This window comes from Panthera leo, chromosome D4 (genome assembly GCF_018350215.1).
Source record: "Panthera leo isolate Ple1 chromosome D4, P.leo_Ple1_pat1.1, whole genome shotgun sequence".
In the NCBI taxonomy this organism is placed as follows: domain Eukaryota; kingdom Metazoa; phylum Chordata; class Mammalia; order Carnivora; family Felidae; genus Panthera; species Panthera leo.
Window position 1 is genome coordinate 32,607,501 of NC_056691.1, and position 13,941 is coordinate 32,621,441.

The window sequence follows — 13,941 nt, forward strand, 5'->3', positions numbered from 1 at the left end:
CAATCTCAGGCCTGCTCTGTTAGCTCCTATCTACACACCATGCAATAAAAGCTAAAAATACCTATTCACACCAAAGGCAAAAATGAGTTTGCTAAAGTAAGGAATGGCCCTACTATGTGCATTAACCTCTGTGAGAGTGACTTTGGACATCTCTTTGGCTAATTTTCCACCTCTGTAAAATGCACTGGTACTTTGTACTTTAGAATTCTGTGATCCTGAATGTGTTCTAATACTTTGTATGTCAGTGATTCAAACTGGGGTCCAGGTGCATAGAGTTATGCAAAGACTGTCTTAGAGATCCAATGCAGTGATAGATCTGAGAGAATTAATTACCAGACCCTCAACTTTTGTATGTACTCTTTTCTCATATTGATCTGTATGAGAATGAATGTTGGAAGGGGCTGCTGGTTCTCTTTTCCCACTACCCATTTTGCTTTATAGAATAATTGCATTACTCTCAGATAGGTAAACAAAGAAATCCTGAATGCAAGTCTTTTTTGTGTGTGTGATTTTTTTAATGTTTATTTATTTTTGAGAGAGACAGAGAGACAGAATGCAAGCAGGGGAGGGGCAGAGACAGAGGGAGACACAGAATCTAAAGTAGGCTCCAGGCTCTGAGCTGTCAGCACAGAACCTGATGCAGAGCTCGAACCCACGAACTGTGAGATCATGACCTGAGCCAAAGTCAGACGCTTAACCGACTGAGCCACCCAGGCGCCCCCTGAATGCAAGTCTTAAGGCAGCAAAACAAAGATAGATTAGGTAATAAGTACTAAAGAGAATAGCACATTGTTTCATGTAGGCCATAAGTTTATTGCAAAAGCTGTGACCTTATCTACTAGCTACCCATTAATATCCACAGTCTTCTCTTCTTTGGTCCACAGCTGGTCCGCGTCATCCAGCCTTCCTTGCAGCTAGAAGCTCAGCCAGAGATAAGGGAGTGGAAATGATGGGTACTACTCCCAAGTCTGGCTTCTAAATCTCCCCACATGCTGTTCTCCTTACTGTCCAGATTGACACCCCAGAACCCAAATGTTGACATGGCGGCACTTTTGTCCCTGAATGACTAGAGGAGTGCTGCTCCAGCCCAGTACTGTTACATGAGCCAGAAATGAATTCCTATTATGTGTAAGTCATTATATACTTGAGGCCTATATTTTATCCTAATACACTTTTGATTAACTCTTCGAAATAGAATTCAGAAATGAGATGCTTGATAAGGGAATATTTATTAATATATGTATTTTGTTTTAAAAATGAATTCAGACTTATTCTGATAGAAACCAAATCAGTTTTGGCAGATTGGTTTGGTAATGAGGATTGCCTTTGTCTGTTGTGTTACACACACACACACACACACACACACACGTATATCAGATACTTCACATAAATTGGGTTTAATCTATAGTCTCAAAAGTTTGACAAAAATATATTGAAAGCACACATATGATTATAACTTAGAATTCTATACTAGAAAATAATATCCTGTAATATTTTTAATCCTAAAATAAAAAAAAATAAAATTTATAAGGGTTAACTTTAACATATGCAAGGAAAGATGTAGTTTCCAAAAGTCTTTGGGGAATTGTAAGAAAAAACATTTGAAGACGACTACTGTATAAAGAGGACTGTTAGCAAATAGTTTAAATGAGTCTTTGTTGGCCTGATTAATAAATAGGCAGTTAGTTTTTCACTTGTGTAAATGAGTTAAATGTCCAGGGCAAACCTAAAGCAAACGATGGAGACTAATGCTACAGCTTGAACAACTTCTGCTGTTGTAAGTCTTCCAAATTACCCTCTTAAAATATTTGTAGATCTCATCAGGCAGGTGAATGAAAAGGTTGAGTAAGAACCTTCTTACTTCTTCCTGTAAGAAAAGTGTATGCGTAGTGGGATTACTTCACTTAGTGCTGCCAGTAAACCTGAATTTTTATTGTTCTTCTCCTTTCCTGAATCTCTTTTATGTGCCGAAGAGACACATTGATACGGGATGGACCTCAGGATCTGGGCCAAATGTTTGTAGGGAAGAAATTGAAGAATAACTCAGTGACTAAAGTGCTAAGGGAAGGACTTAGTCTAACAGAATGCAATTTCCTAAATTTATGGTTTGGCAAGCCTGACGCCCGTAGGGTTTTAAATAACTGAAGGGAAACATTCCTACCCATGCCCCACACAATACGCCAAATTCACTGCAAGCAAGGAGCAACAGAGGGAAACCTGAGCATGTGTTCTCCACACAGGTACGTAAAAGATCAGAGGAGATCATCCGCTTTCATAGGTGTTACTAACCCAGCGACTGATAGTGCCTCCAGGAGTACATCCCTGGCATTCATCCACTTTGAAGATGTTGGCAACCATAAATGCCAGAATCACACCTGACATTTCTGTTGAAAAACATTGAACACACCCATGGGCCCAGAGCCTGTAGGAGTAATGGGGAAATCTAGGAAGTAGAATAGCTGCTTTGCATAAAGAAATATGAAGACAGACCTCTTCATGTTGATGGAAGAAATCCTTTGGGTTTCTGGTGTCTGAAAAATAAGTGTCTAAAGCTCTGGAGATGAGTTCAGAGGGGCAGTCAGTAGAAGGTAGACCAAGGGGCTCATAAGCAATGGCACGTGTTACTTCACAAACTCAAGGGACAGGATGAATATTTTAAATTTCTTGCACTCCTTTAGAGATTGGATGGTGCAGGAACTAAAGAGCTAATTACTGGCCAAAGGACTTTTTAGGAAGGTATTTGGGTAGATTACATTTAGACATGAAGTGCCATTCTCTTGGCTTGGCCTGTCTTCCTGTGAATGGCATCATGGTGGCTCTGAGAATGAAATCACCAAAGAAATATTCCAGAAAGTTCTTTCTCTGGGGATTCTGTTCTTCCTGCAGGACAGAGACTGTAATCTGTTCGTCTTTGCATCACTAGAGCTTCAGGTGGGGCCTGAGCCCATACCCAGAAAAGGCTTAAATGATGAATGAGTGGGGGTGCCTGGGTGGCTCAGTTGGTTAAGTGTCAGTCTTCAGCTCAGGTCATGATCTCACAGTTCATGGGTTTGAGCCCTGCATCGGGCTCTGTGCTGACAACTTGAAGCCTGGAGCCTGCTTCGGATAGTCTGTCTCTGTCTCTGTCTCTCTCTCTTTCTCAAATATAAAATAAATAAATAAATAGAAAATAAATGATGAATGAGTGGACAAGTTACAAGATTTCCCTCCAACCTTGGCTGCTAGAATGGCACACGGGGACTCAAACCAATACTCCATTAGGAATAGTGTGTGCCCACCTGTGTTTCATATCAGGATTCCTAGCAGGTGAGATTTAGGAGGAGTTAGGAGACCCAGTCAGGCATTGTCACTTATATTGTGATCAAGGTAAGACACGAGGGACAAAGGCATCCCATTTAGAGTGACTCCTCAAATGTTCATTGGATCTTCCAGAGCCTTGTAGTTTGGGTCTTCTCTGAGGTTGATGGTGAAAGGGATAGTCCTTCACATGTAACCATTTGCAGAAGCAGAGCTTTGATTGTGTCCTGCCTGTGAGTCCCAGCATGCTGCCAGAGGGCTGCAGGCAGTCCTTTTCCTGTGAGAGTCTGCTTTGCTTTTGCAGCCAGCTTTGTCTGCTGACTTGACACTTCATCTTGAGACTGCTGGGTTGTCATGCTCCACTCCAGATCTCACACTGCTTCAGAGCCACTTCCTTGAGGGCAGAACGATCTATAGGGAATAAAAAATGAAACGGGCAATTTTGTCAAGCATTTGCAGTAGCAAAACAGAGAGCTGACAATAGGGGCTTATGTCTGTTGTTCAACAGAATGAATGATCAAGTTGTATGCAATAAAAGGAAATTGTCAGATTTAGGAGAAGTGATAAAATATAGCACCAAACATTACAGGCATTTTCCTTATTTAATATTTATGTTCCTTGCCGTTGTTAGGGTTCAGTCTCAAGCAGGAATGAGACCTGCAGTTCCCTATTGTCTATTTTCATGAAGAAGTGAGCACAGTATTTAATTATTTACCAAGTAAGTAGAGTTCTGTCAGTTCACCAGTGTGCAAGTATTCAACAGTTCAAGAACATTACCCCCTCACCCCCACCATTCTGAGTCAGTGTTTTGTGCATATGTTCATATGTGTGTATATATATAAAGCACACACATGCATATAAAAATATATATATTTAGTATGTGTGAATAGATACCTTTGTGTATGTCAGGGGAAAGGAATTGGTGATGTTTACTCCAGCTATGTCTTAACTTTAGCTCAAAGTCATTAGAAATTATAGGTTAACATTTCTGTGCAAGGGGTAGAACACCAGGAGGGGTCTTCTTGTCCTGGTTCTGCTGCTGGCTATGAATCTTAATGCAAGGAACTTAATCACTAGGCATCTAATATTATTTGCTACCTGTAAAATGAGATAATCATACCTAACATCCAAAGACATAACGAATCATGAATTATCACATGTAAAGAGCCCCGGGCAAATAGAAGTTAAGTTCCATATGAGACAAAGTGGTATCATTTAAACAGTAAAATTGTTAGATTATATTCCTTCTTTATCGTCCCTTCTCTCAAAGGAAAGATAGGCGAGGTCTCTCCACTGTACCTCTATGAGAATTTTGGTCCAGGTCATTAAGGGGTTTTTCGGTTGGGATAAGGTTGAATGAGTAAAAGCACTATGTAGAGACAGGACTAAAAAGCCTTAGAGATTTATAGAAAGGATTCAACTGGTAGTCTGTGGTATAGCTGTGGCAAAGAGTTACTCAGATCATCGCCTTTAGGTCCTTGTAATCAAGTGCCTAGAGAAGACAGACTCTAAGTAACCATGAGCATTTTAGTGAAAATAATCTTAATGGAGTTAGTTGGTTGCTTCTAATGCACTGGGGAACTTAAGGAAAGAAAATAATGAGCATGGGAGCTCTTAATTTAATGTCCATGGTAATGACCTGAGTGCTACTAAACTGAAGCTTTAGGAGCCCCTGCATGGTGCCACCATCTGTGACAATGGCTTGGTTCTGATGGGGGATGTGCCCTCAGCCTTGATCCCAGATTAAAAAAGGCCCAGAACAGAGTCATAGCCAGCATTTGACATGAACAAGAAATAAACATTTTGTGTTGTTAGCCACTGAGGTTTTAGAGATTGTTTCTACTAGAGCATGAAAGTAATATAAAGTCTGTTCAATCATATGCTTTTGGAAAATGTTGCCATAGTGCCCAGTGGGCTTGTCCTATAGTAATTGTTCTAAGTGTTGGGGGCTCCTGGGTGCCTCAGTAGGTTAAGTGTCTGACTCTTGGTTTCAACTCAGGTCATGATCTCATGGTTTGTGAGTTCGAGCCCCACATCAGGCTCTGTGCTGGCCATATGGAGCCTGCTTGGGATTTCTGTCTCCCTCTCTCTCTGCCTTTCCCCAACTTGTGCTGTCTCTGTCTCTTTCAAAATAAATAAATAAACTTAAATAATGATAATAATTGTTCCAAGCATTGATTATGTCCTAATGCAGGTCTCTTTGATCATTCATAAAGCTGCTACCATAAACGAGACCCAGTGCACATTGCATGTATTATTTATTTATTTATTTATTTATTTATTTATTTATTTATTTATTTCTAGGTTTATTTTGCAAACTAATTATTCTTTTTTTATGAATATAATTTATTGTCAAGTTGGCTTACATACCACACCCAGTGCTCATCCCAACAAGTGCCCTCCTTAATGCCCATCACCCATTTTCCCCTCTCCCCCACCCTGCCATCTACCCTCAGTTTGTTCTCTGTATTTAAGAGTCTCTTGTGGTTTGCCCCCCTCCCTCTATGTAACTATTTTTTTTTCCCCATTCCTTTCCTTCATGGCATTCTGTTAAGTTTCTCAAGATCCACATATCAGTGAAAACATATGATAATCTGTCCTTCTCTGACTTATTTCACTCAGCATAATACCTTATAGTTCCATCCATGTTGCTGCAAATGGCATGATTTCATTCTTTCTCATTGCTAAGTAGTATTCCATTGTATATATAAACCACATCTTCTTTATCCACTCATCAATTGATGGACATTTAGGCTCTCTCCATAATTTGGCTATTGTAGAAAGTGCTGCTATAAACATTGGGGTACACATGCCGTTTTGCATCAGCATTCCTGTATCCTTTGGATAAATTCCTAGTAGTACTATTGCTGGGTCATAGGGTAGTTCTATTTTTAATTTTTTGAGGAACATTCACACCGCACTGTTTTCCAAAGTGGCCGCACCAGTTTGCATTCCCACCAACAGTGCAAGAGGGTTCCTGTTTCTCCACATCCTCACCAGCATCTATAGTCTCCTAATTTGTTCATTTTAGCCACTCTGACTGGCATGAGGTGGTATCTCAGTGTGGCCTTCATTTGTATTTCCCAGATGATGAGTGACATTGAGCGTCGTTTCATGTGTCTGTTGGCCATCTGGATGTCTTCTTTGGAAAAGTATCCATTCGTGTCTTCCGCCCATTTCTTTACTAGATTATTTGTTTTTCAGGTGTGGAGTTTGGAGGTGGAGGTGTGTTCAGGTTTGGAGTTCTTTATAGATTTTGGATACTAGCCCTTTATCCTGTATGTCATTTGCAAATATCTTTTCCCATTCCGTTGGTTGCCTTTTAGTTTTGTTGATTGTTTCCTTTGCAGTGCAGAAGTGTTTTTTTGCTTTTTTTTTTTTATCTTGATGAGGTCCCAATAGTTCATTTTTCCTTGTAATTCCCTTGCCTTTGGAGATGTGTCGAGTAAGAAATTGCTGTGGCTGAGGTCAAAGAGGTTGCTACCTGCTTTCTCATGTAGGGTTTTGATGGTTTCCTGTCTCCCATTCAGGTCTTCCATACATTTTGAGTTTATTTTTGTGTAGGGTGTAAGAAAATGGTCTAGTTTCATTCTTCTGCATGTTGCTGTCCAGTTCTCCTGGACACCATTTGCTAAAGAGACTTGTCTTTTTTTCCATTGGATGCTCTCTCCTCCTTTGTCAAAGATTAGGTGGCCATACATTTATGGGTCCAATTCTGGGTTCTCTATTCCATTGGTCTATGTGTCTGTTTTTGTGCCAATACCATATTGTCTTGATGATTACAGCTTTGTAGTAGAGGCTAACGTCTGGGATTGTGATGCCTCCCACTTTGGTTTTCTTCTTCAATATTACTTTGCCTATTCAGGGTCTTTTGTGGTTCCATATAAATTTTAGGGTTGTTTGTTCTAGGTTTGGGAAGAATGCTGGTGCAATTTTGATTGGGATTGCATTGACTGTGTAGATTGCTTTGGGTAATATTGACCTTTTAACAATACTTATTCTTCCAGTTCATGAGCATGGAATGTTTTTCCATTTATTTGTGTCTTCTTAAATTTCCTTCATAAACTTTCTATAGTTTTCAGCATATAGATCTTTTACATCTTTGGTTAGGTTTATTCCTAGGTATTTTATGGTTCTTGGTGCAATTGTAAATGGGATCAGTTTCTTTATATCTCTTTCTGTTGCTTCATTATTGGTGTATAAAAATGCAACCAATTTCTGTGCATTGATTTTGTACCCTGTGACTTTGCTGAATTCATGTATCAGTTCTAGCAGTCTTTTGGTAGAGTCTTTTGGGTTTTCCATGTAGAGTATCACACTGTATGTATTTTAAATAACTCTTCCACTTACAAGCTGTGTGATCTTGGTGAAGTTTCTGAACTGCTCTGTACCTCAGTTTCTTCTTCTGTAAAGTGGAAATATTTGTGTTACCTATTTCATGGAGTTTAGAGGATTAAGTGAATAGTTTGTATAACATCCTGAAAGCAATGTCTGACATGTAGTAAATATTTATTAAATTTGTCTGTAAATATGTTCCAGGTCCTGAGAAGTTACTTATAAGGGGTTACACATAAAGGCTTATAAACATGAACAAGGACATATTAGTTCCAGTGTTCTTGAGTTCTTAGAGCTCATAGGTCTAAGTAGAGAGATATGTTAAAAAATGATTATGAAGACGTGTGGTGCTGCAAGAATATCTATCAGGCAGACTAAGTTAATTTGTGGGGTCAAGAATGGATTCTCTTGAAGGAATGACATTTCAGAGCTTAAAGGTTGGTAGGTATAGCCAAGATGAAGGTAGTGATGGCAGGGGAAGAGGGGAGGGAGTTATGTAGGTAAAGGGAGTGGTACATTCAAGGACCCTGAAGGGGGTAGCAGCTAGGCACATCAGGGAACTGAAAGAAGCCAGTGGGATGGGAGCCAAGTAGAAGGATGCAGGAACCCTGGAGCAGTGTGGCAGAGGAGAGCAGCATGGCCTACACGGGCATCCTGGCCGTGGTTGTGTGACCATGGGCAAATGCTCATCCTCTTCAGGCCTTAGTTTCTTCATTTCTAAAATTATCCTTTCAGTTCCAAAATTAATATTCTAGGATCTGTCTTCCCTTTTCCTTTCCTAGTTTCAAAGAGCCAATGAGTTGTTTCCAACAAACTCTAATTGTTTAGAGAGAACTAAGGAACAAATGAAAGGAAGGGAGAAATAGATTCTTTCTAGTCTGATGCTTAACCTGACTTTTATGCTGTAAGATATGGAGTCATGATGGCTGACCCTTGGGCAGCTCTGGGTCCTTGGATGACATTTAATCTTGCTTGAGGATGGAATCATGTTGAAAGCTCCTGCTAGATGCAGAAAGGCAGGCGTTAGGGTGATGGTCCCACACCCCTCCTCTGCTCACAGGCGTGTGGACTTTTAAAAACTTTTTTCCTGTTGTTGTGTTTTTCTTCTCAGACTATATGGTGAGATAATTTTAGCATTTATAGAAAACGTTGCTCCCCACTGAGTTTCTACGTTAACCCCTCCTGAGGTGAATGGAGCATGCAGCGGAAGAATTTCGTGTTTTCCTTTTTCTTTCTTTTATTATTTTTCATTAAAAATATTCATCTCTAGTATATTTGAATACCACATCAAGCAGGAAAGTTTTAAAAATTGGTAGATATTTCTATATTTTGAAACTCCACCAGCCCTAATTGTGGATTTCAGAGTTAGGCCACACAGGATTTTGGTCTTGGGTCCTCTTATGTACAGTGATTCGTGCAACAGCAGTATCAGAACAGAATTACTCTGCTGAGTAAATATGCCTTCTGCCACAGAGGGAAATAATTATCCACATTTTGTGCTGTGTTTCCCAATGGATTCTTTATAGAAGAGTGAGGCTGGGGGAGATCGTGGAGCCAGGAGAGTCCACTTTGGGATAGGCTCCTCTAAGAGGGATATTCACACCCTTCCTTCAGTTCTAGTGCCCCCGCCCCATCTGCCACACTGTCCTTGGGAAGTAAGCACTGTACTGGACACCACCCTGTTTAGTCCTTTCTTCTGTCTGAGCTGCTATCAGTGTGCTCTCTGCCTTGGGTAACTGTAGGTGCCACCAGAAGACCCCTGCAATCATGGGCTGCAGAATCATCTTGCAAGAACCTTCAAACTGGTATACACCCCCTGAGTACCTTCATAAGGACAGGCCCATGGGTAATTCATACTTTTCCCTAAAGTTTGTCTGCCCGAGAGCAGGCCTGAAGTCTATAGGGTCTTTTGGCCTCCTGCCCTTCAGTCAGTCTCCCATTTGACTCTCCCTCATTTCTAATCTTATGGTGGGACACGGCTCCTGCCCCAAGTTGAAAGACCTCTGGCATGCTAAACAGAGGTAGGGTGCAAAATACTGGTCTTAATAAAGTTGCAAACTGAAAGTAATGACAGGGTAACATGTATTTATTTGCCACTCACATGGCTCCTTTACTTTTGACAAAACTGAAGGAGCTCCCAAAGGATATCAGCCATTAGATAGTGCTGGATGGGGGCTGGTATGCATTTGGGCATCTGACTTGGAAGGAGTTCAAAAGAATTGAGAGATATTGCTGCAACAGAACTCTTATATTTCTACCCACTTACTGATGTGAGTGCTTTTTTTTTTTAAAAGAAAAATACAATTTAAGTGACACTTGAAACTTGTCTCACTCCATCAGTGTGCAAAATAAACCCATATTTATATAAGCTAATTTAAAAGAATCTTCATTTGTTTATCTGGTTAATAGATACATTTCTCCCGGGGCTCCTGGGTGACTCAGTCATTTAAGCATCCTACTTTAGCTCAGGTCGTGATCTCACAGTTTGTGAGTTCGAGCCCTGCGTCGGGCTCTGTGCTGACAGCCTGCTTCCAGTTCTGTGTCTCCCTGCCTCTCTGCCCCTCTACTGTTCACGCTCTGTCTCTCTCTGTCTCAAAAATAAATAAACGTTTAAAAAAATTAAAAAAAAATTTAGAGCCTTGTCATAGGAAAATTAAAAACTGAAACTTCAATTAATATGCATGTTTTTGTTATGCAGAGGATTATGATAGTGGTCAATAAAAGGTCTTTGAGCATAAAAGTATCTTCAGATAAAATTCTGTGGAGGAAGTAGAATATAGATAATATAAGTTTAAAAAGAAGAAGGAATGCTATAACATCTGTGAAAGAAGCGCCTGTTCTTTCATGATTTTTAAATGGATGGGAGGGGTAGAGATGTGTTTTTTTTTCTAAACATCAATATTTAATACAGAAGAATTATAACTTTAAAAAAAATTAATGTTTATTTATTAAAAATTTTTTTAAATCTTTTATTTATTTTTGAGAGACAGAGAGAGACAGAGCATGAATCGGGGAGGGGTAGAGAGAGTGGGAGGCACAGAATCTGAAGCAGGCTCCAGGCTCCGAGCTGTCAGCACAGAGCCTGACATGGGGCTCGAACTCACGAAACATGAGATCATGACCTGAGATAAAGTCGAACCCTTAACTGACTGAGCCACCCAAGTGCCCACACTGCTTATTTATTTTTGAGAGAGACAGAGACAGAGTGTGAGTGGGTTAGGGGCAGAGAGAGAGGGAGACAGAATCCGAAGCAGGCTCCAGGCTCTGAGATGCCAGCACAGAGCCTGACGTGGGGCTTGAACTCACGAACTGAGAGATCATTACCTGAGGCAGAGTCAGATGCTTAACCAACTGAGCCACCCAGGTGCCCCAGAGGAATTATAACTTTTATAATTACTTAAAGTTATGAGAAATTTTATATGTCTACTTAAAACTGTGTGAAGGAGCATATAGATTTTCAAAATTCTATCTGTTTTTGGTTTGTGAAGGAGGCTGGTTTGGGATGCTACGGTGGTTTCCAGCTCTGGCTTGGGAGTGTATGAACAATACAGATATCTGAGCCCCTGTTCAGACTATGAATCAGAAATTCTAATTGGGGGCTGGGGTGGGACCTTATGTTTCACACAAGTCCCTGATTCTCAGTGGATCTCAGTACTAGTGTTTGGCTCTCTCGTGTACACTTGCTTGCTTTCCTCCTGGGAGGGACTCCTGAAGCAGGAGGTGACAGACCACTGCACAGGTGGTGCGGTGCCAGACACTCAGGTGGGAAGAAACCAAAAGCCAGAAGTTCCTGGGGTGTCCACCATGGAATGGGGAGCTGCAACAAAGGCCATTTTGTCCATTCACTTTAGGGGAGGTTCATTATCCATAAATGATCGCTGCATAGCTCATCCTAAGTGGCATTTTTGAGCTCCTCTTTGAGAACTTTCAGTTCCTTATTGCAATGTTTTAGCCTTATTAGGATTAATATTGACCCAAGATCTACCCAGGATCAGTCAAAAACCATTGATTTAGAAACTTTTTGAGTTTCAAAATCTGAGTCCATTGAATAATGAAAAGTAGTCAGTGATTCCTAGCCATCCTCCTAGATCTTTTGATCATAAAAAATTCCCTCAAGATATGAAATGTGGCTATTATTAGGCAGTATGAAATAGTCTGAAGGGTTTGACTTAATGGACTAAATTTGCTACACATTGCCGTGGGTGCATTGTCTTTCTCTATTTTTTCTTTTATGTGAGAAATTTGTTGCCGTTTCCTGTGTCTCGACAAGATAAATGAACTAATTTAAAATATTTTCCACGCCTCATCTGTCCACTCCACAAGCTGTCGATGGGCTCGGATTGGGTGCCTGCATGCCAGCCATCCTCAGCCGGGAGTATTGTTACTATGAAGAAAGAATGTCGTTTCCATAGCAGCTTGGACCTCCTTTGCAAGTGTGCTTACACATTCTTGCAGGATTGGGTGAGAAAGTCGATATTTGGTCGAGCTTTCTAAAGCACATTTGCTTGACTTAAATGAAGTTATTACATTTCTTTTTTTTTGTTTTGTTTTTAATTGAAGAGGTGGGAGAAAATTTTCAAGAACCAATGAAGGGGAAAAGTTGAATGAGTTAAAAACCAAAACAGAAAGGAAGAAGAAAAATATTGGAGTTATTAAAATCTAGAATTATAAAAACTACAATTGGAAAAAGTTACTATTTGTCTTCAAAATAACGTTTCTAATTTACATATATTACGGGTTGGGTAATTTAAAAAATATCATGGAATTTCCGCATGTATATTATTTTTTACAGTCACTCGAATTCACCATAGATTCCTTCATTGCACATTTCAAGGAAAGATTATGTTCAGAACATTGCAGTGGCACACAGCTGTCAGGCATTCTCATCCTCTTTTGCATCAGCATTGAGTTCTTCACTGTATTTACTTACTGGTAGGCAGAGCAAAGAAGTGATAAGTTGGAGACCATTTTTACTGTTTCTGAGATAGTACAGACAGATTCCTTTTGGATTTTCTGAACTTTTTTTCCACTTAATAATACATTTTAATGGGTCTTTGGGGGAAGTCATAACTTTACTACACTGCTTATCACACCGGCTGCTCACATGACAATACTCTTGTGAGGTATAATATTAAAATCATCTCTGGCTAAAAGTAGATTTTGGCTTTTAGCCTAACACTGAGCAAATAACCTTTCCAGTCTAAGTTAAATGTTCCCATAAGCTCCTTAAAACCAAATTTTCCTTGTTAAAAAAAAAGTTACTGAATATAATTCCCAAAGGGTAGGGTATGGAAGCTATTTAAATTAGACTTAAAAAAAATCCTTCCTGTATTTTGCTGGCTTGGCCTTTCTTTTGCTAATATTTGGTTGGTACTTCTTTGCTAGGTTTGATGTGAGAGGTCAGAATTCTCCCCAGGAAGGTTGATGGTCCATCAGATGGGTTCACTTCCTTAGTTTGAACCGTGGCTTAAAGCAGGATGCTGAAGTCTGCCACCGAGTGATGGTGCCTTCCCTGGGAGTCGTTGCAGAATCTGTCTCAAGCCTCATCTTGTACTTGACTGTGACCCTGTTACTGCCCAGAGCTCTAAACCTCCAGCTCCCTCATAACAGAAGGCCAGGCTTTCTGTGGTTTCCCCAGTAGGTCAGCTTTAAGGTAGATGAAAATTTGATAAATGCACTTATAACCTCTTTGGAGCTTTCTGTGGGAACTTTGACAAGTACATTCTTTCTCCTAAATATTTTAACACACAGCCTTTAAAATGACATTTACCTCTTCTAGGACCATTTCTGACAGTGGCATGTGGTAGTTTTATTTTTATTTTATTTGAAAACATCATTTGGGGTTTTATAGAAAAAGAATAAAATATTTATCTCCACAGCTTGTTATCAGCAGGGAGGATAGGCATTCTTGGATGGATGGAAGGTTTATTGGTGGAAAGAGTTAAGAAGCTATTTTGTGATAAAGGATTTCTTTGCATTTTTTCCTGTAGTCAAGTAAATTGCTTGTGGGTTCTTGCTAAAAAAAAAAAATAATAATAATCCCTCTGGTGCTGCTTTTAATTTGATCAGGCTTAAAATGTTTTCAGAAGGGTTAAGCTTCCTTTGCATTAGTGTCTGGTGTGATCAAATAAAGGGATGGCTTTGGAATGGACTAGATTTTTTTTATGATGCTGTTTAACGTTTTTACAGAAGGTGCAGTGTAGTGGGCCATTCAAAACAACAGCACCATTTTTACATGACTTTGGGGTGTGTGGTGTATCCCCTTTCCACCGATAGGTTTGACTCATGTAAGAATTTGTTTCCTGTGAT

General features: G+C 39.9%; 1 protein-coding gene across 3 annotated transcripts in view; it reads left to right on the top strand.

Moving 5' to 3' along the window:
- The window catches only part of KDM4C (lysine demethylase 4C), a 432,720-nt gene that overhangs the window by 336,971 nt on the left and 81,808 nt on the right, over nucleotides 1-13,941 (top strand). The window contains exon 19 of one of the 3 annotated variants that reach the window (XM_042914120.1): nucleotides 11,956-12,093. The exons of the other annotated variants lie outside the window; for them this stretch is intronic. Within the exon in view, the coding sequence (XP_042770054.1) occupies nucleotides 11,956-12,093 (138 nt within the window). The remainder of the gene's footprint in view (nucleotides 1-11,955; nucleotides 12,094-13,941) is intronic. 3 annotated transcript variants of the gene reach the window in all.